The sequence below is a fragment of the Ptiloglossa arizonensis genome, chromosome 3 (genome assembly GCF_051014685.1).
Source record: "Ptiloglossa arizonensis isolate GNS036 chromosome 3, iyPtiAriz1_principal, whole genome shotgun sequence".
Taxonomy (NCBI): Eukaryota; Metazoa; Arthropoda; class Insecta; order Hymenoptera; family Colletidae; genus Ptiloglossa; species Ptiloglossa arizonensis.
This window is the reverse complement of record NC_135050.1, coordinates 21,276,723-21,301,505: the sequence shown is the minus strand read 5'-3', so window position 1 is coordinate 21,301,505 and position 24,783 is coordinate 21,276,723. Positions and strand designations below refer to the sequence as shown.

At 30.6% G+C, this 24,783-nt stretch overlaps 5 protein-coding genes across 12 annotated transcripts; 3 read left to right on the top strand and 2 right to left on the bottom strand.

Moving 5' to 3' along the window:
- The first annotated feature begins 150 nt into the window (after window positions 1-150).
- On the top strand, window positions 151-7,735 carry Eys (eyes shut). Its single transcript, XM_076306828.1, has 15 exons — window positions 151-323; window positions 686-834; window positions 1,673-1,783; window positions 2,086-2,193; window positions 2,262-2,375; window positions 2,647-3,484; window positions 3,606-4,035; window positions 4,199-4,521; window positions 4,794-5,004; window positions 5,518-5,669; window positions 5,761-5,897; window positions 5,969-6,214; window positions 6,276-6,473; window positions 6,658-6,886; window positions 6,963-7,735. The coding sequence occupies exons 1-15, from the start codon at window positions 172-174 to the stop codon at window positions 7,057-7,059; spliced, it is 3,495 nt and encodes a 1,164-aa protein (XP_076162943.1). The 5' UTR covers window positions 151-171; the 3' UTR covers window positions 7,060-7,735.
- Window positions 4,653-8,650, bottom strand: L(2)k14505 (ATP synthase mitochondrial F1 complex assembly factor 2 homolog l(2)k14505). 5 transcript variants are annotated; one of them, XR_012991414.1, is made up of 11 exons: window positions 8,318-8,649; window positions 8,001-8,194; window positions 7,811-7,921; window positions 7,566-7,746; window positions 7,366-7,481; window positions 7,149-7,286; window positions 7,007-7,055; window positions 6,691-6,931; window positions 6,121-6,311; window positions 6,008-6,046; window positions 4,653-5,926 (listed from the first exon to the last, which is right to left on the bottom strand). XR_012991414.1 is itself a non-coding variant. In XM_076306829.1 (8 exons), the coding sequence occupies exons 1-7, from the start codon at window positions 8,373-8,375 to the stop codon at window positions 7,044-7,046; spliced, it is 810 nt and encodes a 269-aa protein (XP_076162944.1). In that variant the 5' UTR covers window positions 8,376-8,649; the 3' UTR covers window positions 6,543-6,931; window positions 7,007-7,043. The 5 variants fall into 5 exon arrangements, 1 of the variants encoding a protein (XP_076162944.1); XR_012991416.1 differs by having other exon boundaries at window positions 4,653-6,046; window positions 7,007-7,073; window positions 8,318-8,650; XR_012991413.1 differs by having other exon boundaries at window positions 4,654-6,046.
- A 199-nt stretch (window positions 8,651-8,849) lies between these two features.
- On the top strand, window positions 8,850-15,677 carry Mew (multiple edematous wings). 2 transcript variants are annotated; one of them, XM_076306826.1, is made up of 18 exons: window positions 8,850-9,235; window positions 9,611-9,738; window positions 10,484-10,507; window positions 11,320-11,423; window positions 11,494-11,621; window positions 11,748-11,956; window positions 12,033-12,237; window positions 12,322-12,465; window positions 12,538-12,679; window positions 12,753-13,021; window positions 13,103-13,328; window positions 13,459-13,690; window positions 13,787-14,183; window positions 14,272-14,501; window positions 14,600-14,829; window positions 14,902-14,996; window positions 15,099-15,228; window positions 15,311-15,677. In XM_076306826.1, exons 1-18 carry the CDS (start codon window positions 9,063-9,065, stop codon window positions 15,539-15,541), a joined length of 3,297 nt encoding a protein of 1,098 aa, XP_076162941.1. In that variant the 5' UTR covers window positions 8,850-9,062; the 3' UTR covers window positions 15,542-15,677. The 2 variants fall into 2 exon arrangements, with proteins under 2 accessions (XP_076162941.1, XP_076162942.1); XM_076306827.1 differs by lacking the exon at window positions 10,484-10,507 and having other exon boundaries at window positions 8,851-9,235.
- Window positions 15,678-18,426: 2,749 nt separating this feature from the next.
- Window positions 18,427-21,292, bottom strand: Pgap3 (Per1-like protein PGAP3). Of its 3 annotated transcripts, XR_012991353.1 has the most exons (8): window positions 20,874-21,289; window positions 20,372-20,514; window positions 20,133-20,285; window positions 19,899-20,023; window positions 19,687-19,820; window positions 19,399-19,603; window positions 19,169-19,317; window positions 18,432-19,023 (listed from the first exon to the last, which is right to left on the bottom strand). XR_012991353.1 is itself a non-coding variant. In XM_076306286.1 (7 exons), the coding sequence occupies exons 1-7, from the start codon at window positions 21,007-21,009 to the stop codon at window positions 19,239-19,241; spliced, it is 861 nt and encodes a 286-aa protein (XP_076162401.1). In that variant the 5' UTR covers window positions 21,010-21,292; the 3' UTR covers window positions 18,427-19,238. The 3 variants fall into 3 exon arrangements, 2 of the variants coding, with proteins under 2 accessions (XP_076162401.1, XP_076162400.1); XM_076306286.1 differs by having other exon boundaries at window positions 18,427-19,317; window positions 19,399-19,489; window positions 20,874-21,292; XM_076306285.1 differs by having other exon boundaries at window positions 18,430-19,317.
- Window positions 21,159-23,935, top strand: Arfrp1 (ADP-ribosylation factor related protein 1). The gene is made up of 5 exons (XM_076306287.1): window positions 21,159-21,599; window positions 21,677-21,847; window positions 21,977-22,058; window positions 22,137-22,308; window positions 23,690-23,935. Exons 1-5 carry the CDS (start codon window positions 21,507-21,509, stop codon window positions 23,787-23,789), a joined length of 618 nt encoding a protein of 205 aa, XP_076162402.1. The 5' UTR covers window positions 21,159-21,506; the 3' UTR covers window positions 23,790-23,935.
- The last annotated feature ends 848 nt before the right edge of the window (window positions 23,936-24,783 follow it).

The window sequence follows — 24,783 nt, the reverse complement described above, 5'->3', positions numbered from 1 at the left end:
CACTTGAAAAAAGCGTGAAATTTTCACACGTGTACCGTACGTAGATACTTCAATTTTAAGAGGCGTTCGTTGAGCGGCGAATTCGGATCGCGTACGAACGCGTTCTGCGTAAACCCCATCAATGACTTACGGTAAACGCGTACAATCAGAGTTGCGCTATTTCTATTTAGAATGCATTATACAAGAGCGCAGACAAAAAAATTCATGAATGAGAGAATCCTTGTACTGGCAACTGTCCTGGCTTTAACGACTGGTTTTTCACGGGGACTGAATTGCAGCGGTGATCCCTGTATGTACGGGATTTGTTTAGAGGATGCGAACAGGTACATAAACAATCGACTATAAAGTAATTCGCTCGTCGTAGACATCGTTCGATTTAAGAATACCGAAGTAACAAATAATATGCACACACATGGTGTACACCTCGAGTTCTTTAATTCGCGATTGTGTAATTTGATTATTCGCTTAGTAGATTTTCATCGTGTTGATAAAATAAGATATTTCGGTGTCTCCGTTGCACGAAGTCGAACCGATCGACTCCGTGAAATAAAAGTGCAGAGAAGATTGTTTCTTAAAATTTAGCTAAAATTGAAAGGTTCGTCCAAACGTGTAGTCGATCGATTCGACTGTTTCGGAGGCACCGTGATCAATGTAATTAACCGTTTATTTTGCGTGCGCGATACAGCACTTACTCCTGTTATTGCATCGACGGTTACACCGGAATTAACTGCGAGATTAATTGGGACGACTGTTGGTCCGATCCATGCCTGAACGGAGGGACGTGCAACGACGCCGTTGCAGCGTACAATTGCACCTGCGCCGAGGGTTTTGTAGGTAACTCGTGATCCCTGCGTTTACCACCTATCGCATGTGTGACAATCGACGCGTTGACGTGTTAGCACGGAGAATGATTAAACGATGAGCGAGCTTTCCTTAAGCGGTGAAGAAGCAGAATGGTATCGTTACTCGTGCAGACCACCGGAAAGGTCTTCTCGAGAATCGAAGGACGTATTCGCCAGACACCGAGTAAACGATAAATGAAAATCGAGAAAATTCGTTTGTCGATCGTTCGATGACCGTGCACTCTTTACTCTTTGTCGATCGAACACGCTCCCGAATCCTTTTTCCTCGACACCTCATAGATACGTGTAGTAGTTTATAATCAGGTTGCAGCCACGACTCTGCTCGCCTTCGACGTTAGTCTCTTTCGATATTTCGAATATCGAAGTTGTTCGGAAAATTCGTCTCGCATTTCTCAAACTTCGTTCCCAGTCGTGTAACGTTTTATCGCATTCGACATTAAATAAAATGATTTCCGTACATGGGAATGCCCGTGTCACCTACCAGACAAACGATACCAAAGATTGCCCGACTGTTCCTTTCGTTGAAAAATTTTCCTCGTGACAAAAAACAAATTTCAAGTCCTTGAAAGAGCCCAGAAGTCACCTGGATCGATTCTTCGCGAGCAAGGAATCTTCGTTTTGAAACGAAGGTATCGTACAGCTGCTCGAAAGATGGACCAAGGTCTAACAACAACAAAAATAAATATAATTACAAAATAAATAAAATATTGTATTTTGAGTTCACGCAAGAGATTCGAAACGTAATTTCCGAACAACCTGATACATCGTTCGCGCGTTACGTTTACTTGGCAAACTTTGCGTACTTGCAGGGGCAAATTGCGAGCAAAGATACAGCGAGTGCTCGAATCAACCGTGTCTGAATAACGGGACCTGCCTGGACTACGATGGCATCATTTGCCAGTGTCCTGATGGATATTCAGGTAGAAATGTGTCGTTGTAAGAGTGTGCTTGAAGAAATATAGCGAAATTGTAAAAAAACGGTAAAAAGGTAGTTGAGAGCACAAAAACAAATCCTGTACACTTTTTGAACGTTAAAGTAGCGTATCACGGGCCTGGTCGGGTCAAGGGTGTAGCTGTTGCGAGCATGTACAGTCCTGCGAACGAGAAACACATTTGGCAGTTTTGTATCCGCCGTACCTCGAATAGTTCACCGTATTACTTCCGCCAGGTATATCTTTTGTAACTTGTTTCACTCTGTTTTGTATTTTACGTGTCCTTGAAGGGGATTATTGCGAAATCGACGCATCGGTTTGCAACGACACCATATGCAAGAATGGAGGCGAATGCGTGGAAGGACCTGGATTCTCATTCTTTTGCCGATGTCCCGAAGGTAGGTTGTACCGCGACTGATACAATCACGGTAATAATATAATTAACGTTTTAATTACCATTGAAAAGGATGGACCGGCCGATTGTGCGACGAGGATATCGACGAATGCGTTGCATCACCGTGCAAAAACGGTGGTCTCTGCATCAACATACCCGCTTCGTACACTTGCGCTTGCTTGTTCGGTAAGTTGCGATCGGTGGAACGCTTCGTTTTTACTGGCGTAAGTGAGTTAGCTTCGTTAATAGATAATTATTTAGTAATTGTGAAATATTAAACACGAAACTTCGAAATAATTGAACGTGGTTTTTCATTCGTCTCGTTGATTTATCGTATCTTGATTCCAACTTTTGCCTAGATTTTTCAAAGTATCCTTCGGTAGACCACCGATATCTTTGGTGTACGATTAAATCATTGCAAACGTAACTCCTCGTTAATTTTAACCGTTCTTTAAAGGGTACACTGGTAAAAATTGTGACAAAACTATCGTACCCTGCGAGGAGAATCCCTGCAGAAACGACGCGGTATGTTTATTCGAAGACGAACGTCCGATTTGTTACTGTGTCCCGGACTACCACGGGACGTTATGCGAGCTAAAATACGACGACTGCAAGTCGAAATTCGCAAACTGCGAAAACGGAGGTACTTGTATCGACGGGATCAACAGTTTCACCTGTGCTTGCCCAACGTTCTACAGCGGGCCATTTTGCAACGTATACGATCTTCCATCGACCGTTTCTTCGATATTCGGGGAATCGTTCGAAACCGATAACGATAAGAAAACTACTGCCAGTATTTCGTTCTCATCGAGGCCGTCGACACTGCCCGAAAGTGACGCCTCGTCGTCGACCACCCCTTCCATGACAACCCAGTCTTCGACCTTCTTCAAGAGTACCAGCCGTTCTTACACAAAATGGTACCCAGTCACTGAAACATCCTCGACCATAGACAAGAACGGTGTTACCTTCTTTGGTAACAGTGGTGGTAGCAGTACAGAAACTACCTCGTCGCTTACCGATGTCACGTCGATATATTCCGTTGGAAGTAAAGGAATATCTCAAACTGAAACCGTCCCGTTAGAACCCCGAACATTTCCCGATACTTCGAACGATGTCTCCCCGTTGTACTCAACGGTAAAGATTGAAACGGAATACGAGACGCAGAAATCAGTTCGCAACGAAAGCACCACCGTTGAAACCACTTACCAAGAAGAAAGTACCGAGACGTTTGCATCCATCGGTGACACAACCCTTTTTGAAACGAATAGTACGTCGGGAGATGTGCCAACTACAAGGTAAAACGGTCTTAATATATCTTCGTTTGGGTAATTTTATCGAACAAATCGCGAGCCAAAAGAAAGAACGTTCGCCGACGAAATAAATTAAACATTTCGTTATATTTTTATCGTCGTTTAGATATTATCCTATGGTGACCACGTCCGCTGAGAGAACCACCGAAGGAATCACAGCAGCGGGAAATGAAAGAAGCACCTCATTTTCTACCGTGACATGGTCTTCGAGTTTTACAGAGTTCTGGCAAAATAAAAGTTCAGAACCGAGTTCGCCAACAGCCGAAGTGCCAAAAACCACTCATCCCTCGACCGTAGACAAATGGCTGTCTACACCGTCATCGAGATCCTCGAGTACAGATCTGGAAAGTTCTACGCTCACGTTCGTTAACAGCACCCCTTCGTCGTTGACGAGTAGTTCCTCTGCGAGACCGATATTCGAGGAAGTTACCACCGTGAGCGAACCGGGACAATTATCCACTGAGAAAAGTAGTACCGAGTGTCACGGGACGTTATGCACAAACACCACGGTAGCATCTGTGCGCAACGAGAGTCACGTAAGTATTAAATTTAGAGATAACTTCCTGTGATTCATACGGATAAAATCATTTATCTCAATCCTTACTCTTCCTGGAGACTAAATTTCGTAATAACGAAATGTAATTATTCATTCAATGCCTCAGCGCCGATTGAAATATCAATTTTTCTGTATGATTGTAGTGCAACTGTTCGCATCGCAGCGACTGTAAGACTGGTCCTAGTATAACGCGCGCAGCTTTTAATGGAAAATCTTACGTGAGACAGCACGTCGACGTAGAGATTTCCGATGATAACAACGCGACGTTAAAGATTTTCGTGAGACTCAGAGCGCGTTTCAAGGACGGTATTATACTCCATGTCTACTTCGACAATGAAAAGTACGCTTTAGTGTATTTGGAATACGGTTCTTTGAAATTCCAATTTTCCTGCGGGCTTGAAACCATGTTACTCGGTGAGATCGATTCACCTGTCGACAATGGATACGAAGTAGATATTGATACAAGGTACACCAGTTAGGTAAAATATACGAGATGTGTTTGATTAGTTCACGGCCTCCAGTGCACGTAACATTTGAATCATAACATAACATAAGTATTCAATTGTTTCGAGTAAACAAGATCATTTCTGAAATGATCTTGAAGATTACAGATATCGAAAGCTAAGAAAAAAGAATATAAAAAATCATTTTCTTTTTTTTCTGCGCGAGACCGAAAACTTTTCAAATATTCCTCGTTATAATATCTTTTTATTCTGTCTACCCATTTTTTACACGTAGATTTCAATACTTCATGAGAAACGAAACCAATAAATGTTCAGCTCGGTTGCTAGTGAATGGAACTACGGCCGTTAGCGGTGAACAAATTTTGCCATTGCGTGGAAACCTCCCACGACATGCCAACTTACATTTAGGTGGCATACCATTAATATTTACACATTATTTTTCGCACGTCTCCATGGGATTTACCGGTTGCATGGATTCCTTGAAGGTATGCTTTATTTTTTAACGAAGAGTTTTTTATCGCATTAAAAGTTAACAGATTCTCACAAATGGGTATTGTCTATAAGGTGATTCTTATAAAGTGATCGATTGTTTATTCTTAAAGTTTATGAACACACTGAGAAACTGTCCGTTAAAAATATTAAGAATATTTTAAGGTCGCTTAAGTTTCTTTTATCATGAATTTATTTTAAGTTGCATTTGCAAAACAAAAGAGATAAAGTTGCAGGTCACATACTCCAAACTTAAACATTTTATTTCTAAGTTTTTAAATACCCCTTTAGTCCGAACGATAAGTAAATATAACTTCCATTTAAAATCCCGTAACCGACCATGAAATATCATTAACGTTTTTGCACAAACAATAATCGTTGTTACTACGTAATATCCTCTTCCGAACTAGATAATCATTTTTCGTAAGAACAATTTTTCCCTATGTCAAATAAAAATAATTGCACCCTATAAATATTTTAAAGTATTGCAAGAGTTATTTGTGATGCAGATAAACGATGTCCAACGTCATTTCATTCACGATTCTACAGAAACGTTTCAAATCGAAGATTGCGTGTCTTTTTTGTGCCTATCAAATCCATGCCAAAATTTTGGTGCATGCGAAGAGACAAATGGCGCAGTACGTTGTAGATGTATAGCCGGGTAAGGTAATTTGTTAAATTAAGTGACAAGAAAGACGATGTTACTAGGTGTTATAAATGATCACAAAACAGAGTATTATTCGATTGAATAGATACACAGGCCCATTTTGTGAGCGCTCAATGTGCGATGAAAATCCTTGTGCGTCAGGTGCAACTTGCATCAGCTCGCCAGGGACGGGTTTCGTTTGCGTTTGCCCGCTTGGAACTCACGGACTCTTATGTGAAGAAGGTAAGTTGCACTGTCATTATACGTTGGATCTACATGGAAATGCGTGCAATAACTTCATCATCAACTTTTAGATACCGTTATAAATCGACCATCACTCTCAGTACTTGTACCTGGATTATCATCGTATATCGCTTACGGTGTCTCGAATTCTATAAAAGATACCATGGAATTGAAAATGAAACTCATACCACGAACCTTTGAACAAATATCTCTTATAGCTTACTTGGGACAAAGCGGATCGCGACGCGAACTATCGGATCACCTTTCCATAACATATGTCCGTGGTTACATTATGCTAACGTGGGATTTAGGAGCAGGTAAACGTACATCTTGACGTTTCACAAATTATTCGTTTCATTTCACAATGATATTTTATAGGCGTGCGCAGAATATTTACAAGCGTTCCTTTGAGCGCTGCAACAATGACAGCAACAAGTAAGAGTTATATAGCCCATACGGTTCAAGTTGGAAGAAGAGGTAGAGATGCGTGGCTTGCTGTAGATGGTATAGGTAATGTAAGTGGGCGAGTGATTGGCTCCATGACTCGACTCGACGTATCACCGATACTTTATATTGGTTAGTCTTTTTCTCAATTTTACGCCTTTATTTGACGGACTTTGTATTAGAAGAAAAATAATTTTGAACTGCCATTTTATATTAATATATTGATAAAGCTTGTTAAATATCTATTATTACACAATTACATTTTATAATTTAAATTGAATATAATAACAAAGAAATACTAAGTACTACTGCCTAGGTGGACACAAATCAAAGAACTTTGAATCATTACCCCACGATTTACCTCTCCATACTGGATTTTCTGGATGCATATTTGACATTGAATTGCGGACGGAAAGCGCAATTTATCCAATAACAAGTTCTAGTCCTGCAACAGGTCGTGGTGTTGGTGAATGCCACCGTAATGAATGCATTCGTCATTCATGTAAAAATGGCGCAGTATGTTTAAATCATGGGGCTACATATAGGTCAGTTATTTCTTGAAATTTAATGCTCAGTCTTTGACATCTGGTCTGTTCATTAAATATTAATTAATTATTTCAGTTGTATTTGTACAAAAGAATGGATGGGTTCTGATTGTTCCATACCAGTGGAAGCATTGTCCTTTGTTGATTCATCCTCTTGTCATACTTCAAACTAGCAAAAATATTGTTACTATTTCAATACGTTACATTTGTAGTATAAATTTTGTTTAAACCTCATTTGATTAATCCTTGTATATTAACTAACATTTTCATTATTATTTTTGGGTTGACAAGTCATTGAATTAGAATTCAAATGCACAAATAATATTGCTGCAGCTAAACGAGTTTGTAAATCATACTTATTACGATCATGAAACCATTCTACAGATCCCCAGTGAGAAGTCTATAATAAAAAATAGAAAAAATCATTAAGAAGTTAAAGAAGTTTTAAATAAATTTAATGAATAAGTTAGTATAAATACCTGATAATGTTCTTCTAAAAGTGTTAGTCTTACTGCATCTTGTATGGTAATGACTCTTTCTGCTGCAGCTAGTGTGAGAATCACAGATTTTATTGCATCTACTCCATACATGAAACCTATAAATAAAAACAGTATTATCTATTGTGTAAAATATTATACATCAAATTGTATTTGTACATGTTAATAATAAAGTTACTTACCATGAACTGCACCATAGTTGTAAGACATTAAGTGTCTTGACAATACTGTTTTAGTTTTTGCAGATATCTTGGGAGCTTCTATGCTTCGAGTTTTTTCCATATTTACACTATAATTATCACAAAACCATTGTACTAATGGGTCCCACTTTTCAGTTTGTAATTTATATAGTTCATCACATTCCTATAACATATTTTTCTATTTAATAAGTAAACTGTGTTAAAATAAAAACATACAAGATACTTACATTCGAATGAAATAAAAGTGTATCCATTTCTAAACAATTTATAATATAATTTACCATATCTAACTTTGTATGTTTGTGAGGATTATCTATTACAGTATTACATAGAGCTGTCTATAAAATTAGAAATACAAACATATGTTATTGTAATAGTTAACTTTTAAAACATTTATAGATTTAAAGAAAATTATACCAAATGCATATTGCCTCTGTCAATAATTTCTTTTTGTGCATCCCATTCTGCAGCTACTGCTAGTGCAAGTGGCTTGTTATCAACTTCAAATATTTTTCCTTGAGGTGTCTTAAGTTTTCTTTGATCAAGTGTAATTTCAAATTTGTCACCACTTGATACAATATTTGTTTTTCGATAGAATTTTTTGACAGTAGCTAAAAAGTAATTCTTATATTTAATATATAATAACTAATAATTAAGAGCATCTTTACTTAGACAAAAATTATAAATATTGAAATTAAAGATTAGGTTAAGGGCCAATGAAAATGTATCCATACCCATTTTTCTTATTATACTGAAAGATGTAGCAAAGCTTTTATACTTAAAATAATGCATTTTTAGAAAATATTAAGATATCTTTTCGCTATAAATATTATTTTACTCTTTTTTTAACATGTATTTGACAAACAAAATCCCTAAACAAACTTCTGACGTTTAATATAGCTAATTGATGATAGTTTGTTATTAACTACATCACGCTTTCTTTCTCAAATATTATCTATTTAAAAATTACAAAACTATTGTTTATATAATACAAGTAATTTCTTTTTTATTATAGATACTATAGTTTTTCATTTTAAATTTTTAAACATGGTTTAAACGAAGAATAAGAAATATTTTAACAGAATCTTTGTTTTATAAATTTAGTAGTTTTAGACTTCAATTTTTCATTACGTCAACAACTTGTAGAAAATAATTCATGAACGTTTAAAATAATTGAACTCTAAAAAGTCAAACGTAGTTTTGTTGCAGATTGTCAGTAAGATAATATTTCACTACCCTTCGGATGCTGCCCTCTACACAATAACGAAACATAGCTTTTACTAAAAAATACTTGAATTGCGTGGGTGGATCCGGTGAATCCTGTGCCTGTTTAAAAGGTACAGATGAGTGGTATGGTCATAAAGTAAAGAAACGTATACAAAAATAGTGCTATCGATAAAGCCACAAATAAGTTTAAAAATCATCTATAACGCCCTACGAACAGTAAACTCTATGTTTAACGACTGAAGTTAACCAAAAATGAAAAGATACCAATTAACTTGGTTCATTTTGAACGTATGCTTAGTCTATACTTTCAATTTAGAGCCAAGAATACCTGTTATCAAAAGAGGATTGAATGGGTCTTATTTCGGTTATTCCGTAGCTGAACATCAAGAAATTTTTGATGATGATACAGAGAAACCGAAAAGTTGGTAAGTAACAGTTACAACTTGCTTTCATTACAATTAAAACTACTGTAAACATTATATGACAATTATAATGTATTAATAACGTGATGTATTTGCACTATATACTAAATGTTATAATAATTTTTTTTTTTTTAATACTGTTATAATCTATGTGATAATTGATATAAAAATTAAGTTTGATTGATAAAAGATAATAAAATAATATTTATTGTAAATAGTAGAAAAAGTCTGTTAAATGAAATATTTTTACTATATAATATTTATAATCTGTATAAATATATATTTCATTATTTGTATTTTATTGCAAATATTATATATCGGTTATATATTTTAATTATGAAATTCTATTAAGAACTTTTGAAACTGTGCATTTTACAGGATGTTAATTGGTGCTCCTTTAGACCAAAATAGACAACCAAAAAGTAATAGATCTGGTGCATTATGGCAATGTCCTTTAACAACATACAAAAAAGATTGTATTCAAGTGATCACAGATGGACGATCAAGTATGTTCTTTATTTAATTATTTTTTTCATTAATCTGCATCAATATAAATGTTTTTAAACTAAGAGCTTTAATTATAAATTTAAACAAATAAAACAAATTAAATCATAGAATTGTAAAAAGTTTAAACAAATAAAATCTACTTCTACTAAAATTACATATATATACAAATTTTGTAATTTTGATTTATATATATATATATATATATATATATGAATTGAATAATTATGATAGCATTGATTTTTTTGGGGGGCTGCGTAGAAAAGATCTCAAGATCAACTTCATTTTTTTTAGTGCAACCTCTGCTTCTACTCTGAAGAAACTAATGCTATCATAATATATTCCTGCTTATGCCATGTAATTTTTATATGTAACATTCTTCTCCATGTTCAAAAATAACAAATTTTTAGGTGGATAAAGTTTCTGCCTGTATACATATATATGGTTAACACTTTTTAAAATTTAGAAAGAATACAAAATATTCCATTCAGATCATTTTATATATAATAAAATGATATAATATTTAATCCTTATACTAAAGTATATCCATATGTTAGAATATACTGAAGTATAAGAATAAAAAAATTGGTTTTAATACAGTATTTTTACATAATTTTAATTAATTTGGTGTGCATGTTATTTTTCATGTTAATGTTCTATAGAGTTGTTAAGTTATTGAGCTTTACTTTATGTTGTACACATAATGAGATTATTTTTTTGTTAAATTATGTGTTGGTTAACGAGCAGCAGAAGGAGGTCTGTATGATACAAGTAAGTCGATAAATGGTGTTATTTGAATGAGCAATTTTGTAATTTTTATGAAATATTTTATTGCAATTATGCATACATTTTCATTGAGTTGTTACAATAATCCCTATATCAGCATGATGAATTAAATCATATAAAAATTATTTTACTGTATTATTAAATTAATTGAAAGAATGTTGTAACAAACACTTAATTAACAAATATTTTTACAAATTTAACTAACCATGGAATGCCTTAATGTGTTTGTGTTTTTGCATTAAATGATATGTTTAGCAAGAAAGAAATCATATGTTCTTGTACTTACTACCATGAATAACATTTCTTTCCAGTTGCTTTTACCAATATTTGATAGCTTTTTCGCGCATATTCTTTATTCATTTTAGCATGAAATTTAATGCTTAATTGCTTTTTAATGCTTATTTTGTTTTTTTATTTTTCAATTTATACTCTGACAAAATTAAGAAAGGGACAGTTTTACTTTCTAACATGTGCAATAACATCTACTTTTGTCTTCATACATACATTATAATTATATAACCATTATTGTTAGGTAAAACAATAATACTGTAATACTTATGGAATATAATACATATATACTATGTATAGAATAAAATTGCTCTATCATTTGAAATGGTAAAAATAATTTGATTAACTGAAAGGAATAAACAACGATGAGTCTAAATGACATAAGATCAATGATTAGAGATACCTGCATTTATATTAAAAAAGAAATAATATTGAAAGTGATTTTAAAAATGGCTAAGTAATATTATCATGGTTTTCAATTAGTTAACAAGTGGCTCTTATTTTTTTAGGTTTCGAATCTGATGACCTAGTACCACCAGGTAATGATGAAATAAAAAATAATCAATGGTTAGGAGTAACAGTTCGTAGTCAAGGTGTTGGTGGTAAAGTAATGGTATGTACTTCTTTGAATGTTATTTGTATTATGGAATATTTAATTGCTTGACTATTTAATCAATTTCTAGGTTTGTGCACATAGGCATATTGTAAAAACAGCAGATTCTCAATGGGGTCAAGGACAATGTTATATATTAACACAAGATTTAAAATATCAAGATTTAAAGAAACCTTGCTCTGGAAAACCAACAAATAAGTAATATAAAATTTTTAACATAGAATACATCTGAAACAAATACTTTTTTTGGACCACTATGTTGAAAATAAATATTTCTATTTTTTATTTTATACAATTAAATGTAAAACTCTATCTCTGTTTCAGAGCACATGAACAATTTGGATATTGTCAAGCTGGCACTAGTGGTGTACTTACTTCGGAAGATCGTGTTGTCATTGGTACACCAGGCCCACACACTTGGAGAGGAACTTTGTACCTTTTTACAATTTCAGATGAATTTTTAACTAGAGATAACACAGTTTATAATGCTCCAATGCAAGATTCTTCTCCTGTTAATAAATATAGCTACCTAGGCACGTTTTCCATATTTTACTTAAATGTTAATACATTGTTATGGAAACAACGAATAAACGAAAGATAACTTTATAGGAATGTCAGTTACTGTTGGAAATTTTTTTGGTACTGGATTAGCTTATGCTGCTGGGGCACCACGTTCAAATGGTACAGGTCAAGTTGTTCTACTTACAAAACGTGATTTTAAGCCGGACATGGATATTGCTCTTATTTTGGATGGTGAACAATTTGCTTCAAGTTTTGGATATGAAATTACTTCTGCAGACGTTAATGGAGACAAGTACAGTATTTTATACATATTCTTAAGCATATAAATTGAATTAAGTTTATTTTTATTTTATTTTCATAATGTATTTTTTTTTAGAATTACTGATCTTATCGTAGCAGCACCATTTTATTTCAACAAAGCAGAAGGAGGTGCTGTGTACATATATACAGCATTACAGAAAACTTATAAGGAGGGTGAAAAGAGTAAACCTGTTAAACTTGTTGGCCGTGAAGAATCAAGGTGCATTTTCTAAACATTTATGAATATTTTCATTGATAAATATGTATTAATAACTACATAATTTAATTATAGATTTGGATTTGCATTGACAAATCTAGGAGATTTAAATAAAGATGGATATGAAGATATTGCAGTTGGAGCACCTTATGAAAAGAAAGGAACTGTATATATATACCTTGGTTCTAAAAATGGAATAATTACAGTACCGTCACAGGTATTATCCGTGTTACTTTATTTCATATCACTGCAAAAAATTATTTATATAGTTATAATTTATTAATTTTTAGGTAATACATGCAGATGACATGCCAGAACCATTACAAACTTTTGGTTATTCATTGAGTGGAGGAATTGACATGGATCAAAATGGATATTCAGATTTATTAGTAGGAGCTTATGAAAATGATGCTGTAGCTCTTCTTCGTTCGAAAAAGATTATTGATATCACCACTTATATTCGCTATTTGAAAAAAGATGGCACATACCAAGAAAAAATAGAACCTATTGATCCTAATAGATTTGGATGTACAGAAGATCCTGATTCAAATCATACATGGTAAGTGTCACTTATTGGAACCTTAAACAAAAACTATCTTCACAATTATTTTCTTATATAACTACAGTTAATTTATTACAGTTTTTCGTTTGAAGCTTGTTGCAAAACGGAATCTCTTTTAAAAGAGGAAGATATGCAAAATTTTAAATTGAATTATTATATCGAAGCTGAAACTTATACTGGGGTTAAAAAATTCTCTAGAGTTTGGTTTGGAATTGGTAATTCACGACCACATTATATAAATCGTACAGTTACTTTAGATACGACAAAATTTGAACATTGTCAAAAAGAAATAGTTTATTTGAAGGTAATTGTAGTAAAAATAAAAGTATTGTTTCTAAAAAATGTAACAATATCAATTATAAAGTATTAAACATAAATATACTGCTTATACATTTTAATTGAATTTGAGTTTACAAATATTGGAGTTTCTCTAGGAAAATACGCGTGACATTCAATCACCTATTAAATTTCGATTGAACTATTCACTAATACAAGAAGAGCCAATAATGCCTACTGAAGGGGAACCATTACCAGATATAAAGAATTATCCTATATTGAATCAACAAGAAGCTGCGCGTGTGTTTGAATCTACCTTTCAAAAAGATTGTGGCAACAACGATATTTGTGAAAGTGATCTACAAGTGAAAGCTCGATTAAATTTATCTGGTATGTACCTTAATGTGAATTATAGTAAATATTAAATCAATTAAAAATCATATAGTAAACCAATTTAAGAAAACTAATAATGTATTTAATTTCAAGCTTCCTCTGTGAAACCAAATTTCTATGAACTTCTATTGGGTGAAAGGGAAGAAGTTGTAGTAGATGTAAATGTATCTAATATTGGAGAATCGGCATATGAAGCTCAATTGTTCATTGTTCATTCTCAAAGCTTAAATTATATTGCCAGCAAAAGTAATGATTCCGTAATATGCAATTTACATAATACTACTTTAGTAGCTTGTTCTATTGGAAATCCATTTAAGAAAGATAAAATGGTAAATATACAAGTACGATTTGACCCTAAAGAATTGGAGGACAATGAATCGCAATTAGGATTTGTAATATTTGCAAATTCTACTTCAAAAGAAATAAAAGAAAAAGAACCTACAAAGTTGCGGGCAACAGTCCTAAAGCGGGCAGAATTATCAATTAAAGGGTAACATTTTCTTTCAATTTGTATTACTAAATAAAATGTATGATTATTGTAAAATCAAATCGACGGTAACAAATTATAAAAATTATAGGAGTGCAAAAATTCAATGGGCTTTTTATGGTGGACCAGTTATAGGTGAATCAGCTGTGAAACATTTAAACGAAGTAGGACCTAAAGTTTCACATATTTATGAAGTATTTAATGAAGGTCCATGGAGAGTAAGTAGCTTAGAAATTCGCATTTCGTGGCCTTATGAGGTGGCAAATGATAAAGCTCATGGAAAATGGCTTTTGTACCTAGAAGAACTGCCAACTGTTCAAGGTGAGATTTTATATTTTTTATTGCATAAAATTAAATTAGTGTCGTGTTTGTTCATAAGTAAAATTGTAATCATAAAATGGCATTCATTATATTTCCAGCCTTAGGTGATGGTGAATGTATACTACCACCAGAACATGTGGTTAATCCATTAAAGTTACAAGACAGTATTAGTTATGATGATATAGATGTTTTCCAATCTGTAATATCTACTCCTCCTACATTATATAATCATACTAATCACGTAAGAACGAGAAGGGACACAGAAAAAGTTGTCAACACTCGAACTATCATTGATAAGGATGGTCATAGACGTCAAGTAGTTTCAATGGTAGGGGTGTATATAAAAAAATATAATTTAAAATTATTTATTCAAAATTATTATAATTTTACTTTATTGTAGAATTGTAAAGCGGGAACTGCAAAATGTTTTGATATTACATGCTTTATATATAATTTACAAAGGAAACAGGAAGCAATCATAACTGTTAAAGCAAGGTAATAATTGATATTGTGTACGAATGTAGAAATGTATTCTTTCTGTTATTAGTATTTAATTTCGATAATTTACCGAATTAAATATATTTCTACCTACTTCAGGTTATGGAATTCTACTCTTGTAGAAGACTATCCAAAAGTGGATCAAGTAAAAATAGGTTCTAATGCAAGAATAATTATACCATCAAATGTTGTTATACAACAAGAAAATTTGAAAGATGATCATGCAATTGCAAGTATTCTTTTTGGTGTCATCAATTTGGAATATTAATTTAATTTCTTTAAAAGTTGTATAATGATATTTCAATATGTAGGCTGAGACGATTGTGTATCCAGATCTTCTTGATCAACAAGATGCTGAACCTGTACCAATTTGGGTTATCATAGTGGCTGTGGCAGCAGGTTTGTTGTTATTCATTTTACTTACATTGGTTCTCCGAAAACTTGGATTCTTTAAGAGACGGCGACCAGATCCCACTTTGTCTGGAAATCTCGAGAAACACAAAGATGACAATCCAGAAAGTGAAGCGTTATTCAAACGCTAAACATCGTAACACAAATGTGTGTTAAATACATACTTAAAGTCCTTTTTCATAACTATCATGATTACTTACATTTAGAGTACTTACAATGAAAAGTAACAAACGTTTAAGCAACTAAATGCAAGAAGTTTTAAATCGATATTGTGATATATTGACTTATTTGTAGATATATTTTTTTTAAAAAAGGTACGAAATTTTATCAATGAGACTTTTTAATATATATGCACATTTATCATTTCATAATATCGCGTTCATAATTACATTCACAAATATGACTACTGTTCGTACATACTTTTGTGCCATTGTTGACTTTATCATTATATGATATTTTTGCATTTAATATACTGATACAGCTTTATACATTTTTATTATTATATTTTACTATTTCAAACTAATTAAAATGAATAAGAATTCAAACAGAACAAAGAATTACTTCTTGACAATAATACTGCTTAATTCACACATTCATATAAACGCACAAGTTCACAAGGTACATGCAAATTTTTTTTTATATAAACGTGCCTTTATATTATAATAAATATCATCTTAATGATCATAACATTATGTACATATTTAATTATATTAAGTCATAAAAATAGTTTGAATGTTTAAACAAGTACTTAAAATTTATTATTTCATCAGTCAATCAATGATTTAAGTATGATAAAAAACATTGTGTTACTCTCTTACAATAAAACACATTCCTCAAAGTATTTATATATTCTGAAATGTTAATGATACATAAATATTTAAGAACATCATGTCATGTATGAACAAGATAAGTTTTAATTTTCAAAAATGTTTAAATTTGATATCAAATGTTAAACTGAGTATAATCTACTGGATTTTTCAACTGGTAAATTACAACTTATTAATAGCTTTATATCCACATACTAAAATATCAACATAATTAACTATTTTAGTAACATTAAGATAATTTACATAATATCTGTTGGTAATTTATATTCCATTACCAGTAAAAATTAATACTGCCCTGTAAAATATAGTTACAAAAATGAAAAATAAAGTAGAAAAGTGTGTTTAACAATTTATATTTAATAAAAATATTTTATTACTCACATTACTAGTACCATCTATACAATGAAATGTAACTGTATATTGCAATTTCAAAAATTGAATGTAAACAAATATAGGGTAAAAATTTTGTAATTCAGACATTTTTTCACTCTATTTTTGTATTATAAACGTAATATAATGTTATATTTTATACTTTATTTAATTTCAAATTATATAATTTGTTGTAATCAAAATGTTATAATCAACATATATAGTAATTATATAAAAGTGTTCAGAATTACTTGTACTTTGATATATTATACGAGTATATACTTTTATAAGCAAAATATAATGAGTAAAATAAAAAGTTTTGAGGGTTTTTTTGTTAGATGGTTTTAGTGAGCTATATCTCACGATGTATACGTTGCATCTTGTCATTCTATACTGCAACTTAAAGATGACATAACACTTTAAAAAAAGTTCTCTGACAGTTTTGTGTTTAGTGAATTCAGTTGTGTGTTAGAGCGTTTCAAAATGAAGGTAAAAAAAGGGAAAATTCGATACATTCTTCAGTACCACTACGACCAAAGGGAAAAAGCGGAGCAGAAGGCCAACAAAATTTTTGCTGTTTATGGACCCAATACAGTATCGAATCCAACAGCAAAGCGGTGGTTCCAATGCTTCCGTTCCAATCGTCGAAAATGTTGATAAAATCATGAAAATCGTCGAGTCAGACCGGCATGTGACCACTTATTCCATTGCCCAGGAACTGAAAATTAGCCAGAAAATCGTTTGGAACCATTTGCATAAGGCTAGTCTCACGAAGAAGTTCTATGTTGGGTGCCACACGATTGACGCAAAAGAACCTTTTGGAGCGAATTGATGCCTGCGATTCTTTGCTGAAGCGTAACGAAATCGATCCATTTTTAAAGCGGATGGTGACTGGGGATGAAAAATGGGTCACATACGAGAACAACAGACGATAAAGATCATGGTCCAATCGCGGTGAGCCGACCCAAACGATCGCCAAGGTTTCGCTGTATGTTTGATGGGATTGGAAGGGAATCCTTCATTATGAGCTGCTCCCATCGGGTCAACCACTCAATTCGGACCTATATTGTCAACAACTGACCAGATTGAAGCAGGCGATCGACGAGAAGCGTCCAGAATTGGCCAATAGGAAGAATGTTGTGTTCCATCGAGCAACGTCAGGCAGCACACATCTTTAACGACGCGCCAGAAACTCCGAGAGCTTGGATGGGAGGTTATATCGCACCCGCCATATAACTCAGACCTGGCACCAAGCGATTACCACCTTTTTCAAGCATTTGCAAAATTTTCTTGATGATAAAAAAACTGGCCTCGAAAGAGGCTTGTGAAAATGAGCTGGTCAAGTATTTTACCAATAGGGACGAGGACTTCTTCAATCGCGGAATTATGAAATTGCCTTCAAAATGGACAAAAGTTATCGAACAAAACGGCGCATATTTGATCTAAATCCGAAAATTCTAACTTTGTTAATTTCATCGTCGAAATAAAAAGAAAAACGCTCAAAACTTTTTACTTCATCTATTATTATGTACTGCTTATTTTAAATATATTTAATTAGTATTTATGGAACAAATTTTTATTTCGTCAATTTCATTTCATAAAGAAATATTATTTTACAAACATGACTAATAAATACTTCAAATACAAATTAATAAAATTTGTTAATATTTATTATTTTTCAAATACATGTAGATAATACATTTTTCAAAATATGAATTAACTACATATACACAAATAAATAATGCATAAAATAATCTCTATACAAATAATTTTCAAATTATAAATGGGATGTCAACAAATATATTTTTAATAGTACTTTTTACAATTTAAGGAAAATCTTCAATTTCTGTTGCAAGTGATGTATGAAAATTGCCAATGAATTTATTCTTACATAAGAATCATTAGTATAATTATGAAACTCTATGTATAAAACATTTTGTCATAGGTGATATAGCCAGAAAAGTACCTTTATGTGAAAAAGTAAGTATTAAACAAGGCATATTTTTTTTATACAACACTTTCTTATCAAGAAAATCGATTTTAAGAAATTGTTAAGTATGTCTACGCTTAACTACGCGTCGATATAATGATTTCACTAAAGGATATTTTTGTTTATGTCTGTATTCATAAACATAAATATCATAATTTACACTGGTTCTGCTAAATTATTTTCATTTACAATCTGAACTTTCAATTTGTATTATTTTATTGATATGGCTAAAAACACCAGTATACTTAATTTGCATTAGGTGCATATAACTCCTACTGTATTTAAGTAGTACAAAGATTGATATTCCAACAAACATTACTGAAAAAGCAAAACAATCTCTCATGCTTTATATAGAAGAACCTCTAGGCAAAAAGGAAATAAAATTCTTAAATAGTGAATGTTCTTTTCTTATTGTATATTAAATAGCCTGCAACCAAATTTATTAGATCAAAACATAATCAAGTGCACATCTACTAGATGAGTTTTCAAAATTGATTTTCTTGAAAACAATATCTAATTTGAAAAAAGTTGAATTTATATTTTCTATTTACTTTTTCATGTAGAATTGTTACCTTTTTGATTGAACATCCTATGCTAATAAAATAATGACCAAGATATATGTAGTATATTAAGATTATTGATTTATCGTATGTGGTGATCAATGTCTAATGTCAATTTACTATAGTATGTCTTCATATAAGCACAATCTGCCATCATAAATCTGAAAATAGTGTATGCATAAATTATTCAAAAATCTAAAATTAACATCAATATATAATAAGAGATTATTAGTTAGACATACCTGTACAGCAAAATGGTAAGAGGAGCTGTACTAGCATGCCACAAAGAATGAGCATCAAATATCCAAAATATTGGCGCAAAGTCTGCTACTTCTAATATAGTAACAAGAACAGTTAATATATTAAACCATCCAATCAAGTGAATATAAGATAATTTTTTATGGTTACGATGCCACCATATCATTGTTATAATAAATGTTAAAAATCCTGCAAGTGTTTTAAATTGAATATAATTTCAGTATTTGGTGCAAAATTTGTTTTGTATGAAGCAAAAAAGAACACAAAATTACCTATAGCTATGTTGAATTTCATATTATAATCATAATTAATATAACCAGACCACAAATGAGATAAATGTGTATATAAAATACTAAGATACCCACATGTGATTACAACAAATATTTTATTATTCTTATATGTTATTCTGGAATTAGAAATTTAAATAAATATTTTTTAAATTTTTGTTTAAAATTCTGTTCTACTTATCAACATTGCCTATTACCTTAGTAACATACAATATAATAATGTAAGAACCATAATAAATGCACAAGAATAATCCATTACTTCTGTGAATGGAGTGTCACGTGTATGAAAAACAGCGGACCAAAACCAGCCATGTATACATATCTAAAATTAAATTTTCTTCAATTTCCATAATAATAAAACAGGAATATTTATATAATAATGGAATGGATTATTTGGATTATGTAAAAAATCTAATGAAAAAGAAATATACCATACTAAAATAAGACCATATATAAAACATGGGATCATTGGACCTCAGTTTTCTTTTAAATTTCCAATACATGGTAATATGAGCATAAAAATTTAGTATAGAAAATATAACAGAAGCAGGTTCCTGACATCCAAACAAGCGAATAAATGGCCACTGAAATAAAAATCCACTATTACTTCTATAATAAATTAACTATTATAATTTTGTTATATATACATAGTATCAAATAAATAGCATACCTTTCCATGAAACTGAGGAACATTTAAACCATGAGAAGTAAAATAATTAACTGTTTCCCAAATGCAACCATAACTACAGTCCTCTTTACAAGACCACATAAGCACTCTTAATGGTATAGAAGGTTGAACTTTAAAGTCTTCATCTACAAATATCAATAAAAACATCAACATCAACTGTTTCATAAAAATGTAAAATTAAATATAAATAACTAAAATACTTATTATGCTTTTATTTTTAAATAATATAAATAACATAACTTGAAATATTGGTAAATCCTTTTGCAGTTAATATATGAAAAGTTTTTTGTCAAAAATTCATAATGAATTGTTATTATGTCTAATTAAAATAAAAGTTATAAGAAACTTACATTAAAAATACAAATTAACGAATTTCTTAAATTCGATAAGTATGAAATTTGTAATAATAACTGTATAAATTATAAAAATTAAGTTTTAAAGAGTAGTATTTTATCATGTATAATACATTATAGGAAATGCGTACCGCTTTCACAATTGCTGTCACGACATTTTGCAAGACATAAATTGTAAAATTGTGACCTATCTCCCGTCGAACCAACTGTACTTGCAATGAAAATCGTTTGAAGTATTAAAATAAAAATCCATTTTAATTCTGACATGCCGTTCGTACGCTTTTACAAACTGTACTGTACCATACTGTACTGAACAGTATATACTAGATACCTTAACTTAATTATATTATTATGGAACCTCATTAATGAAGCGCCGTCTAGTACAGCCACAGAATTCTAACCATATCATTACTGGTTATAACTCTTAAACATTCCTTGAATATAAATATATGTAGGGTTACATATTAATTTTTAATTTAAATATATTTTCAATCATTCAAAATAAAAATAAAACAAAATGTAATTTGTCAAATTTTTGTAAATTTTTAAATAAGAAAATAGAAAAAAATGAATTATATGCGGACACTTATTTAATTAGCTAACATCGCAAATTCTACTTTTATACTATTTTCTAGTAATACACGTAAACACGTGTAAGATAGAATAGTGGAATAGATGATCTGTCATGGACGAATATATGTTTTTGTGAGCATAATATGTAAACAATATGAAAAACACATTTTTGAATATTTAAATAGCTTGAAATGTACACACTTTTGCATGGGTTTTATAAATATCTTATGCAAAAAGATGAATATTTCATATTAATATTAGGACTTGACAATGCTGGAAAAACGGTAAGAATTATAAACTTTGTACAGTTGAGGTTAAATCTTTAACATAAATTTGTTTCTTAGTGATTTTTGTACTGTAGACATATTTGGAAGCGGCAAAAACAAAATTTACAAAAAATTATAAGGGTATGAACCCTAGCAAAATCACAACCACAGTTGGCTTAAATATTGGAAAAATTGATATTGCTGGTGTTCGTTTTAACTTTTGGGATCTTGGTGGACAAGAAGAGCTTCGATCATTATGGGATAAAGTAAATAATATTCCTCTTTATATTTTATAGTATTATACCTTTTATCTCATGTTTATGTAACACATATTATTAGATATTTTAATATGTCAAGCATTATTTTTCAAAACATAGATTTTTTCATATTTGTAGTATTATGCAGAATCACATGCAGTGATTTATATTGTTGATTCATCAGATCGTGAAAAAATACCCGAATCTAAGGAAACTTTTGGTAAAGTATAAAAAAAAACATTGTATATTATATATCATTTTAATATTTCATTAAAAGAATATTTATATTTTATTGCAGATAGAGTTATATCATCAGAACACCTAATAGGTGTACCCCTTTTAGTTCTAGCAAATAAACAGGATGTGCCTGATTGCATGGGTGTTAGAGAAGTAAAACCAATTTTTAATCAAAATGCACATTTGATTGGTCGAAGAGATTGCATGGTAATGCCTGTTTCTGCTTTAAATGGGTATGTAAATTCTTACACTCGTTGCAACGAAAATATTTAATTTAATTTAATTTAAAAAATATTACATTTATATTTAAGTAACACATATTATACAAGTATATTTTTAGATATTTCATTTATTTTCATAATTAAATTTTTATATATATGAATTTAATAATTTTGAATGCTTAATTATATATTTATTTTATTATAGTTGAACAAATTGTATTTGTGTGTAGTACAATTCTATTGTATGTTCCATAAATTACATATATATTCTTTCCATCATACATTTAAATTGCACACAAATTTCATAAAATTTGTTTTATAACTGCAACATTAGAAAAAATTTACCCTATAAACTGTATTATATATATATATAGTAACAACTTATATTTAAGATATAAAAATGTTATGCTTCATAACATGGCGCCCTCTTTATAATCAGATAGAGTAACTAAAATTATTATATCAAATAATAATTTTTTTTAATTAGTTATGTAACACAATACAAACAAATATTTTGGTAACAAAATACTTCAGTAATAAAATACAGCAGTAAAATAAGTATATACTTGTAGAGAAATACATATTTGATACTTATTAAAGATTTATTGTAAGTTTTATATTTCTGTGGACAATTCAAGCAAAATACAAGTAAAATATTAATAATATTTTAATCTTTTAATCGACAGTATTTCTTTTATTATGAATTACTGTTTGTAGTATAATGACATCTTTAATGCTGTATACATAATCCATGATAGAGAAAAACATTAATATGAATAATTCAGTTCTGTTTGAATAATTCAATTATTTTATACTACAAATATATGCAATAGGTTAATTATTAATGTATACCATTTTTTTGTCAAGTAAATGCTTACTGTATCTTCTCTAATGTATAAAATGAATTCTCTCAATAATTTTTATAGAAATATAAATAGATATCTATTTGCAAGTATGAAATTTTATTCTATTATATATAGATAAATGTTATATAAAGAATTTATTTCAAAATAACAAGTGTATAATTATCATTATCTTTATATAATTACTATTACGTACTTTAGAATCTTTTTACATTTAGAATGTATTTGTGAAGTAACAATATTACAAATACAGATTCAAAATAGTTTCACTTGTATTTTTAGAATTTTTAATTTATTTACATTTTGATTTAATATAATTCTTTTTATCAATTTTATATAAAAGATAGTAGAATATCTTTGAATTTATTTATCATACAGTCAGTTCTTAGTCTTGGTAGTAATTCTTACAAAGTAAAAAAGTATGTGTGATATAAATGATTGAATATTTTGCATGAGACGGGCTATACTATGAAGCATATGAAAATTATTTGCAACAATTGTTTTAAATAATTATTTGTATGATATAAAAGGGATGGTGTAGATGAAGGCATTCACTGGCTCGTGGACTGTGTCAAGAGAAACAATGATGTTCGGCCACCTCGTAATCAGAACGACAGTTGTTTGTCTTAATATTACATTCCTACATTGTTTTAAAATATAGATTATTCTGTCGACAGTATTTAAATGTATAAAATGTGTACATTTATATTAGAAGCAACTACATTTTTATCAATAAATTTTGTTTTCTAATTTGTACTAGTTAAATAATTTTGTAAGAATTGATTTCTACCTTTGAGAACAAAAAATGCTGCCATATTGTCAGTAATTTTATTATCTTTTAGAAATTAATTTTTTTATATTTAAATTAAATTATTATTAACATTAATTATGATAACTACTATACAATGCAATTAATTCCTAAATATTAATAATTTATCATCTTTTATGACTTATATCTTAATTGTAATTAAATCAGATTAAGCTTTAAGATCTAATTTTAAGATTTAATATAATTAATAGATTTCCCAATGATTTTGGTAACATAACTTGTCTGTACTGCTGCTATCAAGGTAGTAGCTGAGATAAGAGATAATACCAATACCTTGCCTCATATTCTGTTATGTTGGTGATAAAGTCTACAAAACTGGTAGTACAAGTATATGCTGAATAATATATGGATTGTAATTTTAGCATTAAGTCTTTGTGCTGAATTTCTTGTTTATTAAGATTTAGTGCATCATGTGGTCTTTCTATGATTCCGAGGATTGGAGCATTTTACCACCAGAATTGAACAGAAGGTGATTATCTGAACAATTCTAATTCTTTGTATAAAGAAAATCCAAGTTTTTTAAACACTAATGAATTATATATGTAATTATATGACTATCTTTTTATGATTATAATTATTATATATTACATTAATAATATAGTTAAAATGTTATTTTTCGAAAAATATCACGGAATTGCATTTACATATTCCTTAAAATAATTATTCTGTTCCTGTGCCTTATAATAATTATATCGTAAATTATTTAATGTAGTTTTTTTAAATATCCCGTGTGAATAAAATAGAAAAAGTACATTCATATTAGGTCATTTTAACGTATCATATATATGATATATG

Excerpts from the sequence above, each read along its gene's own strand:
- Pgap3 (XM_076306285.1), bottom strand. The coding sequence starts at position 21,009 with ATGTCAGAATTAAAATGGATTTTTATTTTAATACTTCAAACGATTTTC. Across the intron at positions 20,515-20,873 it reads TGACAGCAATTGTGAAAGCG|ATGAAGACTTTAAAGTTCAA; the intron begins GTACGCATTTCC and ends TGATATTTGTAG. Across the intron at positions 19,821-19,898 it reads TTATATTGTATGTTACTAAG|AATAACATATAAGAATAATA; the intron begins GTAATAGGCAAT and ends TTCTAATTCCAG.
- Eys (XM_076306828.1), top strand. The coding sequence starts at position 172 with ATGCATTATACAAGAGCGCAGACAAAAAAATTCATGAATGAGAGAATC. Across the intron at positions 2,194-2,261 it reads CTTTTGCCGATGTCCCGAAG|GATGGACCGGCCGATTGTGC; the intron begins GTAGGTTGTACC and ends ACCATTGAAAAG. Across the intron at positions 6,887-6,962 it reads AATCATGGGGCTACATATAG|TTGTATTTGTACAAAAGAAT; the intron begins GTCAGTTATTTC and ends TAATTATTTCAG.
- Mew (XM_076306826.1), top strand. The coding sequence starts at position 9,063 with ATGAAAAGATACCAATTAACTTGGTTCATTTTGAACGTATGCTTAGTC. Across the intron at positions 9,236-9,610 it reads ACAGAGAAACCGAAAAGTTG|GATGTTAATTGGTGCTCCTT; the intron begins GTAAGTAACAGT and ends TGCATTTTACAG. Across the intron at positions 15,229-15,310 it reads TGAAAGATGATCATGCAATT|GCTGAGACGATTGTGTATCC; the intron begins GCAAGTATTCTT and ends TTCAATATGTAG.
- Arfrp1 (XM_076306287.1), top strand. The coding sequence starts at position 21,507 with ATGTACACACTTTTGCATGGGTTTTATAAATATCTTATGCAAAAAGAT. Across the intron at positions 21,848-21,976 it reads TTCGATCATTATGGGATAAA|TATTATGCAGAATCACATGC; the intron begins GTAAATAATATT and ends TCATATTTGTAG. Across the intron at positions 22,309-23,689 it reads CCTGTTTCTGCTTTAAATGG|GGATGGTGTAGATGAAGGCA; the intron begins GTATGTAAATTC and ends ATGATATAAAAG.